Below are 26,199 nucleotides of genomic sequence, written 5' to 3'. Positions count from 1 at the left end.
CAATAGCGTCTGTAATAGCAAGACCAAGAAAAGAAGAAAACTAATAAGTCATCGTGTCAAAGTGGTTAAAAAAAAAATATCCCCATTAAAAAAAAAAGAAAAAAGTGTCCCATCAAAGCAAATACCAAGAAAGGCATGAGATGGAGTGGGGTGGTCTGGATATGCAGGTGTTACGGGGTGCTGAGGGGAGGGGGATAGGATAGTTGGCAACCCTTGCATCACGCCACCCCAGCGAGAAGTGTGGCAACGTGCGGTTTATTTTCATGGTAAACGCGGCACCATCGCCCTCACACCACCTCTGCAGACGTGGCAACGTGGCCCGGGTTTATTTTGATGGTGGATGTGACAACAATGCACAACAACAGGAAGAGGGGGAGGGGAAGAATGGTAGGGGGGATGGGGACGGGGTCCCTGGGAGGGATGGGTGGGGGTCGGGCTGGGTGAGGGGAAGGAGAGTAGTTGAGAGGAGAGAGGACAGGGGGTGGAGGTAGGGGGTGGATTTGGAGAAAGGGTTAGTAAGGAGTGAGTGGGGGTTATATACGGGACAGGTGAGGTTGGAGGCTTGGGAGTTGGGGTGTAGTTGGATGTGTTCGGGGGTGTTGGTGGGAGGGGATGGGGTGATGGGAGTGTAGGGGAGGAGAAGAGTGGGTGAGATTAAATGGGGTGAGAGAATGTAGGAGGGTGGAGGAAAGAGTGGGACTGAGGGAGCAGGTGATAATATAAGAGGAAGTGGATGGGAGTGGGGTATGATGGGCGTATAAGTGTGGGGGATGATGTAAGTGGATGAGGTTAGGTATTAGTGGTGGAGATGTGAGTGGGCGTAAGTGAGGGTGTCTTGGGATAGGGATGCAGGAAGACAGGTAAAGGAGTAAAACTGTAAGAGGTGATGATGCGAGTGTCATGATGCAAGGGATGGAATGTGAAATGTGGGCGTGGGATGAGGATGTGTCGGGATGTGGATGAAGGAAAATTGGTACAGGGCTAAGATGGTAAGTGATGATATGAGAGCTAAGAGAATAAAGGATAGGATATGAGATGTGACAGTGTCGTAGAACAGGGAGATGTGAGAATGTGCTGAGATTGTAGGGTGTGAGATTATGTGATGGGGCATCTAGGGGTACACCGGAAATGCAGATAAAAGAAGACTAATGGCCAGAAACCAGGTTCTGCTGGTTTAAAACTAAAAACAGTTAAAATCTGTTCAATTTGTGTGAGAAATTTTACCAAAGAATTAGGCTTTTCGCTGACCACTAGTCCATTACACATTTCGGTGTAACAGTTGTCAGAAGAAAGAACAACTCCATGGTTGTTGGAAACAGTAACACCGAAACTTATACTGAAAAGACAAAAGGTGAAATATCATGATCTCTTCGTTTAATATACACTTTTGGAGGAAAAGAAATACTCAGAACAGCCAACTGTGATCATAATTCTAATCGATTATCTCTCAGCAGGGTGTGGGATGTAAGGATTGTGAGCGTAAGAGTATTGGGGGTGGGCTGTGACCTGTTGGAGTGTGAAATGGTGGTGTAGGATGTGACAGTGTGTGGTGAGGAGTGTAAACAAGAGTGGGTGTTGTGTGGAGAAAAAGGGGTAGAGAGGGAGGTGTTGGGGGTAGCATAGGAGGTGGCATTGGGAAGAGGGGGCCAGGGAAAACCAAACTGGGCCTGTCATGGTCCCCAATCTCCTTATGGCATTTCCTCTTCTCTTTTTCCTATCTCCCTTACTTCTCTCTCATCGATCTCTTCCGTTTAGTGTCATTCAGATTTGCCCCAGCTCGTCGTTCTTTGCTTACGTTTGTTAATTGTTTTTCATCTATTGTCGAGGTGTGGTAAAAGCAGCGCCTTGTGTTTAATTTGCTTTTAGTCATGTGATCTCTCTCATTTTCGATTTCTCACTATAGCTCAGGATATCCTATAATTTTAGCCGCAAGTTCTTTCTCTCTCTCTCTCTCTCTAATATAAATGACATACTGGGTACGCTTGGAAGGTACTGTTCTACTAGACATAATTTTGTGAAATTAAAAAAAGTACTGTAGAATCATCCCCCCCCCCGTTGATTATCATTACACACACACACACACACACACACACACACACACACACACACACACACACACACACACACACACACACAACGGGAAGTAGGTGAATGAGGTGCACGTACAGGTGAGGACTATGAGGAAGGTAAAAATAAGTCGGATGAAACTGGCTCAAGGGACGCTCGCAACTGCATTGGCAAATATATATCAAGGACAATGTAAAGTGAAGTTGCCTTGTTGAAATGTTGGCAGATATTAATGTTAGATTGTTGCTATATACGTGTTCTCAATTTCCACGTTCTCTCCTCTGAGCCAGTTTTATCTGACTCCTAATTATTTTTACCCTCTCCCCAGTCTCTCTCCTCGCCACACATGCACCTCATTCACCTATTTCCTGTCCCGTTCTTTTTGCCTTATTCTAGATGGCATTGTAGGCTTCGTAACACCTTTTTCTAAGCTATTTTTTTTATGCCTCTTACACCTCGAAATGGTGCTGGTGGGAGATGCCCTTCGCATGGTGGCACCGATATGGCAGGGTGTTGGTCATGCAAACGTCGCTCAGTCCCCTCCCTTGTATATTTCTATTACCGATATAGTTTGCCTTAGTAACATACGAGAGGTTACTGAGTTGCGAGCGCAGAATAAATCGCTGAGGATGATGCACTATGAAGCCTCCCATGTACTGTAACCTTGAATACAGCACTTTATTCTTTACGTCATTCAGTAGCATCCTTGACGCTTGACTTCCTAGTTTTCGAGACTATTTTTGTCCTCTGGAATGTATTCTATGTTGCTTTCAAAAATTTTCGTGACACCTGTTCTCTGGCGATTTATTCAATACGGTGTACCTCAGTATCCACTTAAATTTTAATCATAAAGGCTACTTTATTATTAAGCGATATAAGGTACATACAAGAGAAGGTTGAGATTTAATATGCAAAACAAATCGCTAAAGAGGAAGTGCTACGCAACCTCTTATGCTACACACAACAATCTACTTATCTCCAAGTTCACTGTGGTCGCTGTTTGTTTTTATTTTTTTTTATATTTTCTTTATTCTTCTTTTATTTCCTTTCTCGTCCGTTTCTTTTCTCCCTTTCACCTCTACTTCTTACGTCTTCCTTTTTGTAAGTCATTTAATGATCCGTAAAAATATAAGATCTTTATCTCATGAGAACTCATATTTGCTCCTCTACGGACCTGCATCATCATCATCATCATCATCATCATCATTATTATAATTATTATTATTATTATTATTATTACTGTCATCACATATTATTATTATTATTATTATTATCATTATTGTTGTTATTATTATTAGTCATGACATCATCACCAACCTCCACCACCGACACCATCATCATCATCATCGTCATCACCTACCTGTATTAATAGGTTTCGAAACCATTTATGCTCTGAGGACTGTATTCTAAGTTGCTGTAGCTGCAGTAGGTTAGTTCTCCCATGTTATAGTTCATTCGCTTTAACTTAGCCTTTTGCAGCTTATTTCATATACATCAGTGGCAGAAAAAGACAATGCTAAGACTCTACATCCTTTCTGTAGAACTCTCCGTGACTCGCATCATATTATAATGTTCATCTCTTGTTACAGCTCAGCAATCAAGACGAAGTGATGGCTGTTTTAGGCCAAGTTAAAGTGAACAGAATGTAGGTATTTCCTAAAGGTCAGGTTAGTAGTAGTTGCAACCCCAGGCTCATCTGAACATGAACCCAGTGGACCGGAGGCTGAAGTTTCCCTTTCCTGCATTTCACAGTCTTCCCATTGCGGAGTTAGGGAGAGACATGAGGGACATCTGTATGACCAGGCAGTGGAACCACTTAGTCATACTGATGCCATCTTACTAAGGCATCCCTCTACAGCTCCTTGACAAGGCTATTAAAATAAGACAAAGAATGTTGGCAAAGAAAGCCCGTAAACTTCGTGTGTGTGTGTGTGTGTGTGTGTGTGTGTGTGTGTGTGTGTGTGTGTGTGTGTGTGTGTGTTATATTCCTGCTGTCTCCAGATGATTCAATTGAGGAAGGACTTATCGTGGTGGAAGGTTAAATGAAGCTATATCTAACCCCTTCAGTTGGAATCGCCCCTCCTAACCTGACTAAAAAGTCCGAAGGTAGCAAGAAAAAAGAATTTAAAAAAAGAAGAAAGAAAGAAAGAAATTACATCATCGGATTCAAGCGGTTAATTCTTTCTGCTTGTGCCTGTCTCTCCATATTATTCCATTTTAGCAGCCTTCGCTACGAGAGGTCGCTCCTAAGCTGAATAATATCGTCTGGAAATAGCGAGAATTGAGAGAACAGCCGTCACTGATGTTATAGGATCATGAAAAATTGATCCTTCATATGGTCTTTCCTATGGCCGTACCATGACACAAAAGGCTTCCTAGCATTTCTTTCATAGGGATTCATTTTGCGTAGTACACTTTAAGCTTTTATTGTGTTGTTATATATCGTTTTAATGTCGACATACCTTGTGTCAGTAATACACAACAGGATATAGCACTGTGGTGTGCAGAGTAAATCGGTAAGGAAGAGGTGCTACGAAATCACCAATGCCACTTAGAATACGACCTAAAAACAAGATCAAAATATTAAAGAAGTACTCGTAGTGAAGTTAAATGCGGAAGGGGAAGTATAAAACACCAGCCGATATTTCAGTGTAAAGTACAGGATGTTCAGTAAGTTGCACTCTCTTGCGGTATCTTGTGTTTCGCAAAGACGGCTCCGTCTGCTGATGTGGGGAACGCAGTTAATTTAGTCTGCTTCTTGAAATTACCAAGCAACCATGCAATCAGTGGACGTAAAAAAGTAGACGCTGTTAGAGATGAAAAGTGCTATAGGTAGTAAAAATTATGTTGGGTAGACAGTGGTAATGCTGACTGAGAAATACAAGAGAATTGAAGGGCATCGTATATGGACCTATTTATTATAACCACACAAAGCTGTAGCAAGAGCACTTTGAAAATACTGACGGCACTACTCATGGTGAATACGTTGTTTCGCCGGTAAAAACAGTTATGGGGATATTTTCTGCACAGAGGAAAAGATTGTTCACGAAAAATAATCTGCTGTGGAGAATTATTACAGCCTCTTCGTGGAAGATATTGTGTTGTAGGGAAATTTTCTGAGAAGGATATTTGCAACTCGGATCAGAGGAAATACTTAAGGGGGAAATACTCTGCACAAGAAAACAGTTCTGTTCCCAGGAAGCAGTCTTCTCTGGGGAGCGGTAGTCTCTTAAGGAAAATATTCTCCACATGCGGAAAGAGTATGAAGGAATAAGAGCCTGTCCTGAAAAATAGTGTGTTTAGAGTAAATCATTGGTTACGAGAAAATAAGCTAATCCAAACAGTCTACACACACACACACACACACACACACACACACATATATATATATATATATATATATATATATATATATATATATATATATATATATATATATATATATATATATGAGCCTCTGTGGTACAGTGGTAGAGTGTGCGTTTCGTAATTACACTTACAAGCACTTCTCACCCTACATACAATCTCTACCAGACAGCCTAAGCCACTTTGTAGAGATACATTGGCTGTATCGTCCCGACTTCGGTCGGGATAGGCCGCTCCTGCAGTGGATACTAAAACTGCTGCTGCTGCTGATATATATATATATATATATATATATATATATATATATATATATATATAAGGCCGTCAACATCTTGGCCAGGTGCCACATCCCTTTACTCTGCTCCACCTCACTCAATAGTATTTTCACTACCTAGACTTAAGATACCGCACTGTTAGCTTCGCAAGCCCCTCCCACACACCCCTTACTTCTTTTGTCCCCCCTACCTACCCCTCTCACCCCTCCTTACTAAACTCTCTCACCTCTCACTCCCTCGCTACCTGCATTCCTCATCCCCTCCCTACCTGCCTCGCTCATCCCCTTCCTGCCTGCCTCTCTCACTTCCCTGCCTGCCTCTCTCACCCCATCCCTGCCTGCCTCATTCACCCCCTCCCTGCCTTCCCCTCTCTCTCTCTCTCTCTCTCTCTCTCTCCATGAATGCGTGGTTGTGTGTGTGTGTGTGTGTTTGTGTGTGTGTATATATATATATATATATATATATATATATATATATATATATATATATATATACACACACGTGTGTGTGCGTGTGTTCGTGCATGCTTACTTGAGTGTGAACATGAATGCATGCGTAGGTGCTCAGTCATTTATCTTTTATCTAACCAATCTTATCATTTATGGAATAAAAAAGTGCAGTCAGTTTATTATCACACGTAAGCTTACAACATCAGATAACTGATAACGGTGACCTAGAATTTAATCTCTTCACGCAGATGATGTATTCCTCAATTAATTTTTGCTGCCTCCTGATGATTTTATTCAGTTCAGGAGAGATTTTGAGTCGGGTAGTTTGATACAGCCTACACAGATTCCCTTTCACCGCAAATGGTCTCTCCTAAAATTAAAAAGAATCATTGTTTGGAGATATGCTCTTTTCACCTTTACCTTGGCCGTGGTTTTCGTGCTTTTGCTGCTTATTTCACACGGCTCACGGTCAGATGAAGACAGTGTTTTAGCGCTACATCCTTTCATTAATATTTCTTCGTGACTGGCATCATATTCTAGAGCTAATCTGTTGTTACGACTCAGCATTCATGATGGATATAAGACAATTTTAGGATAGGTTGGTTATTAAAAAGAATATAGCATGATTTGACCGAGAAAATGCGTCACCGAAATTAATGTGTTTAAGTGACACAAGTCAAATTAAAAAAAAACACACACAAGAAAAGAGTACCCGGTTTAGTTTCACATGACTATAATCCATAATCCTTTTCAGCTCAGATGTAGCTTGACCGATGGGTTGACTGAACTAGCAATGAAGGACACGCATTCTTATATTTACTAAATAAGACTACTTGAATTTCATGCAACCTCGACTTAGAATTCAGATGTGGAAGTGACCCAGTTCCTAAAGATGAAGTCAAGTACTCTATAGCTAGTGTGTGATTTCGTTCATAGTTTTCAGTGGGTAAAACTTTGATTTTTTGAGTGATTATGGCTGTTGCTCGATGGGGCAAGAAAAAATACACTAAGCTGAAGTTAAGTAGTTCAGGTATTTATTAGCTTTTCTTCTTCTTTGGCAGAGAAAAGAGGGCAAACTCTGGACCCCACTGAAGATTAAATCACTCTACAGAGCAGTAATCTATATATATCTCTCTACCTACTTATCTGTATGTCTATCTATCTATCAATCTATCTTTGTCTACCTACCGGGTATCTTTCTATATATTTATGTATCTATCCATCCAGTCATCTATCTATATCTATCTGTATCTGTCTGTCTATCTTTTCATCAATATATATATATATATATATAACTAGGCTGCTTCCCCCAAGGAAAGGGAGGTAGCCGAGACAGGACGGCACACTCCCCATTTACTCATCCATTCAAACACATTCATTCGCATCTTATATATATATATATATATATATATATAGATAGATAGATAGATAGATAGATAGATAGATATAGATAGATAGATAGATATGTATGTATGTATTTACCTATCACCGCATTCTATGAGAAGGGTCCCTTGAAGTTAAACAGTAAAGTGACGTGACAAAAGTACTGCGAAAAAAGAAGACTATTATCAAACACAGACAGCTGCCACAACCATCACGCCAGTCCACAGAAAGATGCCTCTCCCACTCATAAAAAAAAAGAGAAGTACTACCCGAGATGGTGGTGACATAAGAGGGAAACCCTGTGTGTGTGTGTGTGTGTGTGTGTGTGTGTGTGTGTGTGTGTGTGTGTGTGTTTCTCAGCTTTCGTCCCGAGTCTACTGCATAAAAAAAGACCAGCTATTTCTACCCTCTCAGATACAGTGAACCGGCCAGTTATCTTATTCCACTCCCATTGCCTCACGACCTAAGTATGTGTTAAATCGCTCCCTGCCCAGCCCTTCACACCCTCACGGAGCCTTTAGTTTTGCAATACTTGAGTACGTTTTGCAGGATTTTCTCTCTCTCTCTCTCTCTCTCTCTCTCTCTCTCTCTCTCTCATAATCTAGCTTTGCTCTCGCCACTAAAAAATGCTTAGAATCAGTTTTGTCTTCTCACACATTTGGAATTATGAGGCAGGATATATTACTCACTCACAGGAGATATAAGAGAACACCGCTGATGCTATAGTACAGGAAGCAGAGTAAAACACGAAATTCTGAGCACAAGACATTCGTGAGTAAAGTAAGGTAATTCGTGACCACCACCTGGCCTCATGTTGCTAAGGTGGGGTACGTTTAGTGACGTTACAAAATTGTTGGTGCTGTATCCGGGCCAGCGTTACGTAACCAGATAACCTCTCTCTCTCTCTGTCTCTGTCTCTCTCTCTCTCTCTCTCTCTGTCTCTGTCTCTGTCTCTGTCTCTCTCTCTCTCTCTCTCTCTCTCTCTCTCTCTCTCTCTCAAGGTTCTGAACTCTACATGTATATGTGTGTTTCTGCCAGTGTACGTAGTCTGAAAGAAGAAGACAAGCTGAAGCTTTCTGAATACGGCATCAGGATTTGCTCGTATTCCCATTGTTCTTTCACCTTAACTTGGATCAGATTTGTGTGTGTGTGTGTGTGTGTGTGTGTGTGTGTGTGTGTGTGTGTGTGTGTGTGTGTGTGTGTGTTGCGCATCGCTTCAAGGTCGCTGTTATCTTTAATGGATCATATAAATGTTAATGATTCACTGCTTATGTGCCTGTTTATTTTCGCCCTTCTTTTTTTTAAATATGAAACTTTCTTACAAGAGTTTTTACCATTATGTGAAACTTCCTTACAAGAGATTTTACCTTTGTTTGAAACTTCCGTACAAGAGTTTCTACCATTAAATGAAACTTCCTTACAAGAGTTTTTACCATTATATGAAACTTTCTTACGAGAGTTTTTACAGATATATGGAACTTCCTTATAAGAGTTTTGACCGCTATGTGAAACTTCCATACAAGAGTTTCTTTTACCATTATATGAAACTTCTTTACATTTTCGTTGCCATGATCATTTCAGTTGTAGCTTAAGAGTTCTGTAGTTTGATATTAACTGTTTCAACCCGATAATGTATTTTCACTGTATTCTTGTTGCTTTCAGGCTCCTGTATTCAATGTATGAGAGGCTTTTGCGAACTACAAGGCTAAGATATAGACTTCATTAGCCTGCTAAGTATGAGGGATGATTTCCTACGTTAATTAAAAGTGTCTGGAGGGATTAATAAGAGAGATATAATTACAGTATATCCTCATACTGTAGAGGTTAATGATTCTGTTTGTTGTGAGCTTCTGTTGAAGACACTACCTCCTTTAGCCCCTTCCCTTCATTATTGTTATTTTTTTTTATCATCATCATCATCATCATCATCATTTTAATTGTTATTATTATTTTTTTTGTTTTATTATTATTATTATTATTATTATTATTATTATTATTATTATTATTATTATTATTATCTCCGCCAAGGAGGTTATGTTTACCCCGCGTTAGTTGGTTAGTTGGTTTGCCTGTTTGTTTGTCTGTTTGTCTGTTAGCAGGATTACTCAAAAAGTTATGAACGGATTTTGATGAAACTTGGTGGAAGGGTGGGCCATGGACCAAGGAGGAAACAATTACATTTGGGGACTGATCCGGATCCGAATCTGGAGTATCCCGCACAATATCGCCAAACGCTCTCTGTGAATTTCAATGAAATTTTGTGGAAAGGTGGATCATGGACCAAGAAAGAATTAATTAAATTTGGGGGTGAATCCGGGTCCGGATCCGGATCTATTTTAAGGGCATTGGCATTGGCGGAGGTATGCGTTGTCTGAGTGCTTTCTAGTTATTATTATTATTATTATTATTATTATTATTATTATTATTATTACTACTACAGAAACTACCGCCAGTCTGTTTCATCTTACTCAGTTAAGGGTCCGAAAGTGTATTTAAGAGGTCAGTTTTATTGATCCTGCTATTGCAGTTTTCTTCTTCTTCTTCTTCTTCTTCTTCTACTACTACTACTACTACTACTACTACTACTACTACTACTACTACTACTACTACTACTACTACTACTACTACTACTGCTACTACTACTACTACTACAACTATTACTACTATTACTACTACTATCGAGATTATAAAGCAATGTGTATTTACAACTTTCGAAGTACTGAAAACACAACTCCAGCATTTGTCAGCTTATGTAACATTATTTTTTTGCCCTCCACCTGACAGATTCAGAAGAGGGTGTTGTTATCACTGGGATCAATAGATGTCCGTCCATAGAGTTGGGCGGCAGGACGTAAAGGCGGCAGGGCAGCTGACCGTGAGTAGAGATTTTGTTTCCGCTCCAGGTCTCAGAAAGTATTCACGATAGTCATGAAATTTCACATAGTTATGTGTCTTATAGTGAACTGGTGGCTTTTGATAGGTAGAATGTTGTGCCATCAGTAGTTTTTTTTTTTTTTTTTTTTTTTTTTCAGATAATGAGAAAGTTAAGAAATAATTTTCCAGGGATTTCAATGCCACCTGCACAAGGAATCCGAAGGGCACAGGTTTTGTGTCTTCAAGGCTTTCTCCTTACGCCCACCTTTAAAAGAAAAGACGAGGGGGGAGGGGATGAGGGTCGTTATGTCCTTGGTTAGGTGTGTAGGGAGGTGGGGGTATATAGTATGTTTGGTCAGCTGGAGGGCTGCAACAGCGTAGCGTTGCCTTTGTTTTAATCTTATAGGCACGTCGTCCAGGGCCAAGTAACAAATGTCAGATACTCATGAAATTATAAACAACAATCTCATGGTATGCGCAAGAGAACATAACATAAGGAAAGTCAGTGGTAAATATAAATAATGATGTTATGGCTGCAGCAGAGATCATTCTTCACTACGCGGGTTAGGTCTTACCCAATCCATTCCTTATATAGGGGCCCGAGGCTAGGATGCCGCTGTCCGGTATATTTAAGGGCCGATGACCACTAGCATAATTTAAGTGATATTACGTGGTTAAAAAAAAAAATGTCACCCCGCAACGATCGTACTCATGCGCGTGTCGAGGCTGTCACTCTAATTAGGACAGTTTTACCAGTAGACTGCCAAGCTTCTCTGAAAACGTAAGTCTTATACCGCAAGCTCTTCGGAATGCAACACAGACCTTTCCCTTCCCCATTTTTATGTCCGTCTTTTCTATTCCACCTTAGTGAATGTAAGAATTTCGTTCAGTGTCTCCAATTATGCCCACGTCATCCTCTCACCCAACCTCTGTATTACAACTGGTACATAATAAGTCCGTCTGCAGTTCGGTCGCGAAAGACAGCCCCTTCAATACGATGATTCCCTTGTATTGAATTACTGTCATCCTGAGACGATTTTATTCATCTCAGGGGAGGCTTCGTGAACGGGAGGAACTGTATATCGTTTTCATTCGCCTCTTAACATCATTAAATCTGTTTTGAGCTGAATATAATCATCTGGTAGAAGCCAAAAAAAAAATAATAATACTAATCAGACTGAAGCAGTTATAAATTTCAACCACAAAGCACCTATTCATTCTTGTGGACTTAGGATGACCTTTAATATCTTTTCCTGAGTTATCTTGTTATTTTGATTCATCATTCCATGCACAGTATTATACCTACGCATGCGAAGCGAAAGCGGGCGATATATTTTGCTTGCTGAGAGTGTGGCCGTTCTCTGTTCTTTTGTGTGTGTGTGTGTGTGTGTGTGTGTGTGTGTGTGTTTGTGTGTGTGTGTGTGTGTGTGTGTGTGTGTGTGTGTGTGTGTGTGTGTGTGTGTGTGTGTGAGCAAAATAACACAAACAGTAGAGGAACAGCCAAGGAATTGACCTATTTTTCTCGATAACAATAGGTAAAAGATCAAGGCGACAGGGCTAGGTCAAAGTTTGACCGAGCAATGTTAACTTAAGCAATTTTTTATCCAATTTAGACCAAACCAGGTTGAAAGGTCTAGGGTAAGGCGAGAACAAATGAAATGGATTTTGAGAATGAGTAGTCGAAGGTCAAGGTCATAGGATAAGACCACAGTTCGATCGGTGTGTCTGTGTGAGCAAAATAACTAATAGAATTTTGATCTGATTTGAACCAAAAAACAGTTGTGGGTCAGCCGAGGGGCTAACCTACTGTTTTGGGAAACAATAGTTCAAAGGCCAAGGTCACTTTGTACACGGGTTTAGGGTGAGGCTTAGGCAAGAGGATTCGTTTTTTAGATCAATATGTCCAAGATAAATGCTCCAGGGAAAAATCAAAGTCGGGGTCTCAGAGTAAGGTCAGCTCAAATAATTTTGGTCCAATTTTGAACAAACTTGGTGAAAGTTTTACGGGTCAGGCAAAAATGAAGATATTCGACCTTGATAACAATCGGTCGAAAACCAACGCCACAGGGCAAAAGTAAATGTTAAGAACCAAAAACTAACTGATGGGGACGGGTGTTGCACCCTCTGAAGGTTCACTTTTGTTTCATCTTCTTTTATCGTCATAACGTGTACAAACAACACATAAGAGAATGCTAACGTCCTAGATGCAAAATAGGTTGCTGAGGAAGCCTACTGGGCCACGAAAACGCGACCCTAAATAACATACAGTACTAGAAGAGTAGCATGATGACCATAAAGAACCTCTATCTTCATATACGCAGCAAAGAACGGATATAGAAGGACATGAAGCACGTGACAAAAACGTATGGAGAGGAGAGGAATACCTTGGAGGATAAACAGTATTGATGTTAGGGCGTTATTTTGAAAACGGAGCTCGAAACTGTGGACAATACCAGTATTTTTTACGATATTTCTAACACACTGAATGTTGATAGAACGTGTCTGCTCTTTCTGTATCGTTGCTGACTATAATGTAAGAAGCTGGCTGATCACACCTAGTAATTCCAGGTGTTCCATAAATAAACGCCAAATATGAGGGACTTACACACACCTCTGTGCTTTCAGTTTTAACCCTTCAGCCCGATGACGTTTTGTATATTATCCTCCATACCCTCAAATTGGGGAGAACCACGTGTACTGAAGGCGCTAAAAAAAAAAAAATGCTATAACTAACCCTTCCAACCTGAAGTATATCTCCACAGTTGAAGAAAACTGTGTAGGGAGAGGAAGAATAAAATGAGAAATACGTCATCGGACTGAAGGAGCTAACAGTAAGGTCCTTAGTGAAAAATCGCTACTTCCCTCGTCAAGTAATGTTATGGGCACAGTAATTCATTTGTGATCTCAACCTCGTTCTGCCTTTCATGTTAAATTGCGATTAGCTTGAGCAATGCAATGTTTCGACTCTAGAGACATTAGGCGCGTTTTCGTGAGATACCTTGACTTACCTGGGAATCGTGGTGCTTGGAAAGGACGCCTTCTTGCAGTGGCACCGATATAGTTGATCGGCTCTGTTACCCAGTTATACAAATGTCCATCAGCTTCCTAACTATCCACCAAAAGATGGATGACGAACTGAAGGTGGGCAACTTTAGCCAGCAGTCCACCAGGTTCACATTCATGAGCCAGGGGCTGCAACTGCTGCTGCTACCTGGAAATCATCATAATATTCGAATGATATTCTGTTCGGGCAAGTTCCAGAAGTCGAAATTAAAATCATCCACTGTGCCTGAGGACCCATATCTTTTTTTTGTTCTGACTAACGTAAGACTATTTTACGTAGACTAGGAGACTTCCCTCGTAACGAAGAGACTATTGAAAGCTATATCCAACCAGTTTAGTCCGAAAAGTCTCCTTCTGTGTTTAATAAATATCTTCCAGAGATAACAAGAATAAAATAAAAGACGTCAACACAGAAAAAGGGTAAGAATAGATAGACAGACAGGCAGACAGACAGGCAGGCAGGCAGGCAGGCAGGCAGATGCTGCAGAACTAAAAACCCTGCCATCCTGAGGTCACGTGATGGCCTGACAGACTCTGCATCCGATTGGCCAACGGGTCTCCCTCACGCCACCTACCACCGCCAACCACTCATATTCTAAAACTTGGCTGGTATGCCCTGTTGCGTCACCGGACATGAAGAATTAGAGGGCATAAACTAGGTGAATGACTTATCTGCTTCACCTTGTCGCGTCTCCACTGTTACTACCAGACTATCACACACCTCTCTCATGATCGAGATAACTTTGGTGTTCTGTTCTATCTTGGTCCCTTGGTGGGTACGCAGTGCTACGTCACCTGACACGAAAAATTAGAAGTCATAAACTGGGCGCATGACATCTTCACCTTCTTGTGCCCCAGCTGTTGCTACCATGCTGTCACTTATCATTCCTATATTAAATTTTGGTGAGAACATCATGTTGCGTCACCTGATATTTCTCATATGTTGCACTGTTATTGCTGGATGTTTGTGAAAAAAATAATACAGAAAATTGTAAGTGTTACCTCTGTATGGATGTTCACTACGTTTACGACTGTCTGTGAAGAATGGACTTTTTGGAGAGCGGGAACACGCCGCCCACCAGCTTGTCTAAAGACCGAACAGTTAGCTTTGCCTTGTGACCTTGACATTTGACCAAATTGTTCTCAAACTAAATCCTTTCATCCTTGCATTACCCTGAACCCTCCATGCAGAGTTGGATCTAAATCATATCAAAACTGTTTAATTTGACCTTGGCATGTGACCTTGATATTTTCACCTTTCCATGCGACCCTAACATATAACTGATTACTGTCGAAAACGATTTCCTTTGTAATCACCCTACCCTGAACCATTACACAAAAGCTTAGGTTAAACTGAATAAAAACTGCTTAATATGAGCTTACCATATGACCTTGACCTTAAGATATTGTACTGGAAAATTTTAGGTCAGTCTCTTGTATGACCATCAACACTTCTACCAAGTATAGTCCAAATCAGGCGCATGACCCGACATATGACCTCACCTTTGACCTTGGCCTTTAACTAATCGTTCTCAAAACTGACCCACTTCATTTTTACCATAACGTCAGCCCTTCCACCAAGCCTAGTTTAAATCGGATAAAAACTGCTTAAGTTGATTTTGCATGGTCACGCGTTGGCCTAAAAAAAACAATAAATCGACCCTTGGCTGACCCTCAACACTTCCATGAAAATAGTTTCAAACCAAGTGAAAAGTTTTGCCTTATAATGTTCACACACACACACACACACACACACACACACACACACACACACACACACACACACACACACACACACACACACACACACACACACACACACGTGCACATATGCGTGAGCGCGTCCAGTAAAACATCAAACTTCGTCAACTCGGGTATAATGATGCCCGTGACAAAATAATTCATCACTGTATTTTTTATTATTGTATTGTTGTATTATTGTATTGTTTTTGGTCGAGTTTATTCGTTTCTTTGTTTTTGTTTATTTCTCTCTGTCTTTGTTAGCAACATTACGGAAAAATGGCCGAATGAAATTACTTGAAACTTTCAGATGTGGGCACTGGTCCCAAAAGGAAGTGATTTAATGTTGGAGGTAATTGAGTGACCTCGAAAGGTGAAAATCAAGGTCACGGATTTTCAGAGGCCTATAACTTGAAACCGGTTGAAGATATACTTACTATTATCAACATACAGGAACTCCCATTTGGGCTGTCATTTGGCACCAAGACCTTTGACCTTGAGTAATTTTGAAAGGTCAAACTCAAGGTCACGGATATTCTGGGGGCTATAACTCGAGACTGGCTGAAGATAGAGATATTTCCTATTATCAAGATATAGGAGGTCTCATTTGGGCCTTCATTTGGCACCATGACCTTTGACCTTGAGTGACCTTGAAAGGCCAAATGCAAGATCACGGATTTTCAGAGGGCTATCACTTGAAAACGGTCGAAAATAAATAACTGGTGTCGTGCGAGGTTTGTTGTTCCTGGCACCACTTGTTTTTTTTTATTAATATTTTTAATTAGAATTGACAGTCATAAACTGAGTGAATGCTTTATTTTATTCAGTTTGCCGGGACTCCATAGTTGCTGCTAGGGTGATAATTAAATGATAATAAATAAATAAATAATAATAATAATAATAATAATAATAATAATAACAGTAATAATAATAGTAATCCTCAGAGCATGAGAGGCCACTACTAAATCAAGTACATTCATCAGTTAGTCAATGGAATAAAGTAGCCAAAATATCTAGCATGGGGAAAGGTTAACAGTGCTGACGATGAACTTGGCTCGATAGATGTGAATTATTTATAAGAAATCCGTCGTTTTGGTCATATTTTTTGCCGCCGTACCGTTCACTTTAGTTTGGTTGTGAAGTTTTTGGTAGCTTTATGGGGGAAGAGGGCAGTATAAACAATTAAAGTTGTTTACAGTTCAACCCATTCAGCCCGGTGACGTATTTCTTGTTTTTTTACAATTTCAAGACTGTTTGATTTAAAGAAGGATACACTTTTTGATTTGGAAGGGGGTACATACAGCTTCCAACACCTTCTCTCCAAGGGACCTCTCCGAAGTTAAACAGACTCATGTGACATCAGCAGTAGAGCAGTGAAAAACACGTAACTGAATTGAAGGGGTTAAATTCAAGAGTGCTTACGAAGACTGCCCCTTGATATAACATACATAACCCCTTGAAACCCATGACCTACTCTTCCTCTCTTACCAGCAGCTTCAGACAGTTTAATTTGCCAACTAGGGACTTTTCAAACTGGAGAGGATAAACGTAGCCCTCATTAACCTCTTGACTGATAGAATTAGATACAGCTTTCATTAACTTCTTCACTGATATAGATCTTTTCATACTAGAGAGGATAAACGCAGCCTTCATTAACCTCTTGTCTTGATAGAGATTTTTTTTTTGTTTTTTTCATTCTAAAGTTAAGAGATGTTGCGTGCAGCCTTCATTAACCTCTTGTCTTGATAGAGATTTTTTTTTTTTTTTTTTTCATTCTAAAGTTGAGAGATGTTACGTGCAGCCTTCATTAACCACTTGTCTTGATAGAGATTTTTTTTTTTTTTTTTTTTCATTTTAAAGTTAAGAGATGTTACGTGCAGCCTTCATTAACCACTTGTCTTGATAGAGATTTTTTTTTTTTTTTTCATTTTAAAGTTAAGAGATGTTACGTGCAGCTTTCATTAACCTTTTCACCAACAGAGGTCATTTCCAAACTAGAGAGGATAAATGCAGCTTTCATTAACCTCTTGACTGATAGAGATTTTTTACTTTTAAATTAGCAGAGGTTAGATACAGCCTTCATTAATATCTTCACTGAAAGGAGTTCTTTCTAAAATTAAAAGAAATGATCTGGTGGTGACAAGATTGAGACAAAAGAATGTGGCATTGTAGTGAAGTGGTTAAATATATCATCGTTAGTGGTTTCAGTCTCATAGCTGTTGTATGTTACCTGAACTGCATCCAGTCGTGTGGTGTTAGCTGGAATGAAATATAAAGTTATTAATTCTGAGCCAAAGTGACCAAGTGTTTATTGATATCAGTTTTATTTACGTATCTGTTTATTCAGTAATTAATTTTTGCTTTGCCCCTCCAGATTTCTCATATACCAAAAAAAGTTGAATCAGGTGACTTTTTTTTTTTTTCGATACATCTACACGGCTTTATTCAGCTTAGGAAAGGCTTCTGTTGAATAGGCTATTTCATACTTTGCCAGATCAAAAAGTCTCTACTAAGCTGCATAAAATCATCTTAGGTTAGCAGTAATAAAATACAAAATACGTCTCTGAAGGGTTTAGGTAATCCAGAGTGCATGTCATGAAGCCACTATAGCGTCTCTCTCTCTCTCTCTCTCTCTCTCTCTCTCTCTCTCTCTCTCTCTCTCTCTCTCTCTCTCTAACCTGACACTAATCACCCATCCCCCTCTCAGCCCAATTGATGACCAAGAGTTAGTCAGATTGGAAGGTCGATCTGACCAGCAGCCATGGAAACTCATTCCTACCTCATAGCTAGGTTGCATCGAACTTACAGAACTACGACTTAGTATTCAAGTCGTGAGAGTGGTCCCGTCCAGTCCAGTCCCGTCAGGTGAAAACAAAACGACTATAGTTACAAGAAGTCCTAAAATGTTTCGCAGCAGGAAAAAAATATCGTAGAGCAAGCCTTTGAGCCCAGGGGTGTCTCTCATTTCGTGCTTGCCCTTTCCTAACGATTTTCTTCAGCCTAAGACAGATTTTCCGAACTGGAAGGGTTAGAATAAGCATTGATAAACTCCTTCAATACGAGTGGCCTTTCTCAGGTTGAAATAAAATCGTCTATAGTCCTTTCATCTTAACTTGAGCCAGATTTTCATCCTTTCTCAGCTTTTTCACGTAGCTCATTGGCAGAAAAAGACAATGTTATGGGTCTACATTCTTTCCATGGCACTTCTTCCTGACTAGCACCATATTCCAGTGTTAATATATTGTTATAACTAAGCATTCTAGGTGCAAAGAAGACAATTTTATGCCAAGTTAAAGTAAAATGTGTATAGCAGAAGCAAGAACAAATGATCTAGAATGTCACTTGGATGAAATTAAATCATCTAGTTGCATAAAGAATAAACTTATCAAGAAGGTCACCCTGACACGAAAAGCCAAACTCAGCAGCACTCGACTCCAGACGTGACGATCAGGTGGTCACTGTAATTTGCAGCTTGATAAAGACCCCCAAAAGATGGCTCATGTACTTCTCTTTCTGTTGCCGTGTGTGTGTGTGTGTGTGTGTGTGTGTGTGTGTGTGTGTGTGTGTGTGTCTGTGTGTGCGCGCATGTGCGTTTGTGCGCTTTGTCTCATGTACGAGTATAATCAGATTCAGAAATTCTTGATGTTTGGACTATCACCCTTTGTGGACACAGAGACACTGCTTGGCTAACACCATAGTCTAACGATTTTCAGAAGTTATTTCATGCCATTCTCCTAGATGTACTATACCATACAGAAACTTAAAACTGTTCTTCTTATATCCCCCCATCATGTACCACCCACTGTACCACGGACATGTGAAATCAACTGCAACCTCCCTTTTCTTGCATCGCAACCGTATTCTTATTTTTTCCTCATTTCCTTTTAATTCAGGTTCTCATTTAATTCACTTTCACATAATTTAATCCTTCAGTTTGTTCTCTGTCGGTAGCCTCATCAACTCACAATATACTTTTTTTTTTTTCTCCTTCCCTGTTTACTCCTTGTTTTTCATATCAGTCCCTTAAATATCACTTGCCCCTTCTGTTTTTCTTTTCGCTTTCTGTTTTGACTCCTCGCATCTCCTACTCATCTCTTGACTTTCTCTTACCTCTCTTACTTTGTTTTTCTCGTTCTCGGCCTTCTTCATTTTTCATACACTTCCCTCTCTCTTCTTCGTCGTTTCTTTCCTTTAGTACTACAATTTGCCTCCATTCTATCCCCTTTCCCATAAACCAAGTCTCTTTTCTTAGACCAGTATTCTAAGTAACATAGACTGCTTCGTAACACAGATTCTTTAGCGATTTATTTTGCATGTCACACTTTAGCAATCTCTTCTATACTGTTTATGTAATTTCAGTGTCGACATACCTGGAATCAATAACATACAAGGAGATACTGAGGTTTAATGCGCAAAATGAATATCTAAGGAAGAGTTGTCACGAAATATCAAAAGCCACTTATATACGGACCTAAATTCCCACCTCTCATGTCTGTAATTTCCTCGTACACACATCTTTACCTAATCCTACACTTCATCTCACCCTCGCCTCCCCTTCCACTCTTTTTTCTCTGTCGTACTTAATCTCTCCATCCTTTCCCCTCATTCCCTTTTCACTCCTTGCTCTCAGTTTCTCTTCACATGCTTTCCTACCCTTACCCTTTCTCATAGCGCCCCCTCCCTCCCTTTTTTTTTTTACCACTCCACCTTCCTTCCCATTCACTATTTCGCTCGCTTTCGTCACCCTTACATCCACACTTTCTCACCACCCCATCTCTCACACAATCTTTCAGGCTCCTTCTTCATCTCAGTGCTTCAAATCTTTTCACTCAGCTTCACCTTTCACTCCATCTCCTCCCTCACCCTCACATCTACTCTCGACCCTCTCCGTCACCCTCACCCCTTCACCCCACCCTTTTCCCATTCCGTCCCTCACTCGATCTTTCTGCCATCTGCTTCATCTCATCCATCACCTTCATCTTCTCCGTCACCCTCACCCCATTTCTCTATTTCGTCCCTCATACCATCTTTCCCGTTTCTTGCCTCACTCCATCCGTTCTCATCGTCTCCCTGGCTCTCACTTTTCGCTCTGTCTCCTGCCTCACTCAGTATCCTCATTCATCCCTCAGCCCTTCTCTCTCTGTGCACACTGTCACCCTCATCTTTTCTCTCCCCCCCTTTATCTCTCACATTGTCTTGCTACTCCCCTACCGCTCATCTTTTTTCTCACGCCTATTTATCTCTACGTCACCTCCTTCATTTAGTCTCCTCTTTCACCTCCACCCCTCCTCCCAATCCCCTCCATCACCCTCACTCCATCACCTAACCCCCAACATCACCCACATTTCCCTCTCAACCAACTCCTTTCTTCTTCCTTAGTCTCTACCCCCTCCATCACCCAGACACACCCTTAACCTTACCCCCTACATCTCCCCACTCCCTCTCCTCACTACCCTCTTTATCATCTACACGCAGTCACCCCACCACCTACATCACCCATACCCACCCGCAACTCCACTCCCTCCGTCTCCCTCATCTCTCTTCCCCCCTCTGTCATCCTTCCTACTTCATCCCACACCTTACATTACCCTACTCCACCTCAGTCCCTGCACCACCCCACCTCCCGACCCACACCACTCACCCAGCAACCGATTTAATAATACTAGGGTGTCACTTGGCGTTCCCTTCTGTAGCCCACCAGACATACGGACTCCACATCACGTCACAGGCACACAGGCACGGGGTCTTATATTTATTTTTTTTCTTTTTTACACTTTCACTGAGGTCCTCTCTTAGTTGCACAGAAGGCTTCATAGCATTTCTTCCTAAGCCATTTGTTTTGCATATCGTCACCCTCATAAAGAAACTGCCTAAGTCATTTTTCGGCGATTTCTGGATTTTTGCCTAAATCAGTTCTTCATCACGTGGCGCACCTATTGGTACAGCTGCCTTTGCCAGGTCAAGGGTGTGAGTGGTCTAAAATGCGCCTCAAGTTTCTGCCTAAGTCATTGAAAATTAAGAAAATGAGACAGCCTTTTTTCGATTTCCGGAAAAGTAGAAAAAATGACTGAGGCAGGTTCTTATGAGGGTGACAATATTACACCTGGACAGTCGCTTCTGCTCTGTTGACTTCATTTAATATCGACATACTTTGCATCAGCGACATACAAAAGAATACCGAGGTTTAAGGTGCAGAACAAATCGCTTAGTAAATGGTGCCACGAAGCCTACAGTGCCACTTAGAATATAACTCTGACTTGGGTATTGAGGAGGGACGCCTTCATGTGGTGGTACTGATAACGAAGGATGGTTCTCCTACCTGGTTATACCAACTTCTCTCAGTTCCCTCCCTATCCTTAGCAAAGAGGATGTTGAACTGTCAGGGAATAACAACTTCAGCGTGCAGTTCATCCTGTTAACGAATCAGATTAATCTGGGCTGCTGCCGCTACTACTGCTATAACTACTACTACTACTACCATCTCGATTAACCTTTTTTTTTTTGTATGTGTGTGTGTGTGTGTGTGTGTGTGTGTGTGTGTGTGATGGGAAGAGAGAGAGGCTGTCCATCCATCCATCCATCCATCCATCATCCAATCCTACGTTGCCCCATGAGGAGCATAGGAGCCCGGGGCTAGGCAGTTGGTGCTGACATTTAAGATGAGAGTGACCAACCTCACTCATCCCTGAGTGGCATTACGTGAGCAATAAACCCCAACCATCCCTTGGATATAAGCCTTCACCGGCTCAATCCGATTGGAGCACAATAATTACCCACTAAACCACCAGGCTGTCAAATTTAGTAATTGGTGTTATAGTAGTTTTCGGATAGTCACTCCCCTCGATTAGGCTAGCTAGGTTAGATTAGTCAGTAAGTGAAATTAGCTTGTTTAAGGTGGTTTGCTAAGGTTATGTTAGATTAATTAAAAAAAAAAAAAGTCAGTCTTGACTATCCGGTGTTCCAAATTACCTAAGCAGTTTTGGTCCTGTCACTGAAATTGAGTGGAAGGAGATTTAAGCAAGTGTCTAATTTTTACCGTCATTCCAGGGCTGATAATGATTACTGGATTCAATTACCATGCATCCCACGTTATAAAATGCTGTCAGATACGATACAGAGAAGCAGCAGGGTGCGTTCAAGCTTCTCCAGGTGCCTCAAAAATTATAATCATTCATCTTTCACCTATTTCTTCTCCTCAGGACAGCCTATTCCTTCGCATTTTCAGTTTGGATAATAAAACCGTACTATGACAGGCAAGGAAAGGACCCAAAAGCATCCTCCTAGACAACGACATGCAACGGTCCATTTTCTTATCCAGGTCCCTACTTCAGTTGTCGTATGAAAAGACTGGGGTGAATGAGATCCCACCCACACGATCTTTCATCTTTATCCCGAACTTCTTTCAAACCCGTTCGCTTGCTACCATTCCCAGAAGAGGTTAGTGAAGTTATAAGAGTAAATTATCAATGAGATATATGTGGGTGGAACAGGCAGTAGAGTGAGAGATGTAAGGAAGGTAAGAGAGACACAGACAGACAGACAGAGACAGAGACAGAGAGAGAGAGAGAGAGACGAAAAAATATAGCTAATAACAGAGCAAGAACAGTAGAAGCAGGAACTACACTGCATGGCTCTACATAACCGTTATCCTGTAATTAAAACAAAAAAACTGATTTGTAAAGATTGCCCTTATCTGTGTAATCAGTGCTCAAATTAACTTAGATATAAGTATCCAAGGAAAAGTGGTCTGTTATCATTATTCTGGGAAGCTTTTATGACAAAAGATAAAGAGAGATAAAGAGTATGCATTTAGAGGACAGAGTTGACCAGTTTGGCAATAAAGCAGACAAATATAAACGGACTTCGTAATCATCATCATCATCATCATCATAATCACCACCACCACAATCAACTCTAATTCACTGTTTGCCATTACCTTGAGTGGGGTGTGCAGAATCACGAAACAGAAAGGAAAGAATATTAAATGTATAGAACCAATCATCCGTGCCGTGTAATATGTCACACATACATTTCCTCATCATTCAGGTGTTCGAAATTCTTGGCTCCACTTCTTCAGTCCGATGAAGCATTTTTCACTTCATTCTTGCTATCTTTGGACAAGTTTTTTCACCTTTGGAGAGATTTTGAAAGCTAGAGAGTCAGATATACCCTGTATTTCCTCGTTTCCTACAAGAGGTCTCCTTAGAACTGGTAAAAATCTGGAGGTAAGGAAAAGTCACCGAATTGAATAATAAATGTTTCAGATGATCAGGTCGCTGTCGCCAAGTTAAAAGGGGCTTCAGGTGTGCATCATTTCCCGTATGCACCTTCATATGGTAAATATTGAGCCATATATAGGAGACCGTAGCACCATTTCCTCAGCGATCTATTTTGTAGAATTCATTTATGTTGTGCATTACTCAGATAAACTATTTCAGTACAAAAATATGTACGAATATGAACGTGTAATAGACTTAATGAATCACACAGACAAGGATGCTAGGAAGAGTATATTGTCACCAAGAACACGGCTGTCAGTATCATCCATCATTGTGCGTCCCTATCGTCCATACACTGCTGCCTCATACCTTCACTTAACATATCATCCCATCTTCATGTCAATCCACACGTCCTTCTACCTTCAAGTTCGTTCACATGTATCTTTTTTATACCATTAATTACATCCTCTCTCTCTCTCTCTCTCTCTCTCTGTTTGTGTGTGTGTGTGTGTGTGTGTGCGTGTGTGTGTGTGTGTGTGTGTGTGTGTGTGTGTGTGTGTGTGTGTGTGTGTGTGTGTGTATTTTTGTGTTCATTCTGGCATTCCAAATATTCCTAAACAGTTTCATTTCCACTGTTCTCCCTCTAGATATAAACCCATGCCATGCCAGTGTCTCCAGCTGATACAATACATTTTGATGTAGTTCCCAGACTCTGTACTGGATTTCGTAATATATCAAGTCTTTCATACGCCATTCACCTTTCTTCCCGGCATCATTTTGCACTTCACTTCCATTTTACAGTTCTGTTTCTTTGTTATCACTGCTTCAAGGTACCCTTTCATCTCTTCAGCTCTTCCTCCTATCACCACCTGATCACGACCGAGTCACCTTCTCCCTCAACTGCAGTCACTTTACCCTTATCTTAATCAACCTTCAGATAATGCTGCTTACCAAATATCTATAAAATTCCGAACCATTCTACAAAGGACAATCCATACTTAAAGAGCAGGAACGGGTCATTTAGATATATCATATCTGTAACATTACATCATTTACCATCCCTTACAGTCACCCCTTTTCTAACTCATATTTTGAACTCTTATCACCCTACCCATGCACAGCACAGATTAACCAGCCATAAAAGCATCCAGCTACAATGTTGCACTCCAGTACCTCACTAGAGTATCCATCTACCTATACACTTGATTCTCCACTACCATAGAAACTGTACAGCCTTATTCAGTTTCACCCCACACCCTATGGATACAAATCGTTCTGTAATGCCGACAGATTGTGAATTTTTACCACAAACGTCCTTCCAGTATGTATTCAGCATTTTCATTAATTGGGTAGCATGAATGATAAGTGAATGAATGTATGGCATGTTTCACATGGTACTCTACTGATACTGCTCCCTCTCTTGTCCTTACTGTTTTCTATTTATCACCTTGTGTATCAGTGGAAAATAGGGTTAGAATTATGGTGATACTTAAATGAAATCTATGTACGTGTCGACGGTTTTTCTGCTTTGCTATGAGTCCATAATAAAAAAAATGCTCTGTCAGAAGACATGAAAGACTGACAGGAAGGACATGAGGAATATGCACATCGACACAGGGAGGAAACGGTGTCGAGCCAGAAACACAGTGAATGTGTTCTCATGGAAATTATCCCCATCAAAGTGTGAATGTATTTTCACCTTCATCACAAGGCTCAAGGTAGATGAGTGCGGTGTGTGTTTATGTTCTTGCTGTTGTTGCTGCTGCTGCTGCTGTTGATGTTGTTGTTGTTGTTGTTGTTGATGATGTTACCTCCTCCAACGAAGTTGGACGGAATTATATAATCACCGATGCCTTTCTTTTTGTTTATTTGTATATTAGATATATCAAAAAGTTGTTATCAGATTTCACTGAAATCTGGTGGATAGGTGGACAGTGGGTCAAGGAAGAGTTTATTAAATTTTAAGGAGGATTCGGATCCGGATTTAGAAAAAAAAAAATATTGCATTTCATTGGCGTCGGCGGTGGTAAACGCTCTGATTTTGTAACAGGGACAGACTTTGACCGTAGAATTATTGACTATGTGAAACCATAAAGCGTGTTCGTCTGGTAGAAAAGAAAAACTGCAATAAATCTTAAATCCTATAGGCGTTGGCGGAAGCATTTAATATCTGAGTGCTTTCCGGGTACTGTTGTTCTACTTGGAAAACTTTTGGAAATATCATCGCCACGATTATATCGGGGAACCTACAGCGCCTATCCCTGCTCCATTACCCACCACCATTCTCGTCCATCCTACCCACCCCTTCCATCCACTTCGTCCATTTTCTCTCATGTTCCCTCGAAGATGTCAAAGAAATCCGTCCCCAGCACTGTCACCAGCCTTCATACGTCATCCAACATCACAGGGAGGGCTCGTCCGATCCTGCCCTACCACCCACCAGCATCATCATCATCCATCCCACCCACTACCGTTCAACTACCCTACTCTTATTTCCTTCCACTGTCCCGCTACCCACCACCATCCTTATCCATCCCACCTACTCCTGTCCAACAACTTCACTCCATTTTCTTGCCACTGTCCCACCACCCGCCACCATTCACTCCCCTCCCAATCACCCCGCGCTTTTTTCTTCCCACTGTTCCACCACCTGCCACCATTCCCACCCATCCCACTCACATCTTTCCAACCATCCCACTTTTTTTTTTTTTTTCACAATTCTCGACATCGAAATGCCAGTGCCACCATCACAGGGTGTCGTTA

The 26,199-nt window shown here is 40.9% G+C and overlaps 1 protein-coding gene across 1 annotated transcript in view; it reads right to left on the bottom strand.

The window, feature by feature from the left end:
* LOC145408825 (uncharacterized) overlaps window positions 1–26,199 on the bottom strand; it is a 214,538-nt gene that overhangs the window by 129,356 nt on the left and 58,983 nt on the right. The window contains exon 3 of the mRNA XM_080279469.1: window positions 17,448–17,476. Within this exon, the coding sequence (XP_080135595.1) occupies window positions 17,448–17,476 (29 nt within the window). The remainder of the gene's footprint in view (window positions 1–17,447; window positions 17,477–26,199) is intronic.

This window comes from Coenobita brevimanus, chromosome 78 (assembly GCF_032717465.1).
Source record: "Coenobita brevimanus isolate Jiangsu-jjx chromosome 78, ASM3271746v2, whole genome shotgun sequence".
Lineage (NCBI taxonomy): Eukaryota > Metazoa > Arthropoda > Malacostraca > Decapoda > Coenobitidae > Coenobita > Coenobita brevimanus.
Note: the sequence above shows the minus strand (reverse complement) of the source record. Positions and strands in the feature narration are given on the sequence as shown.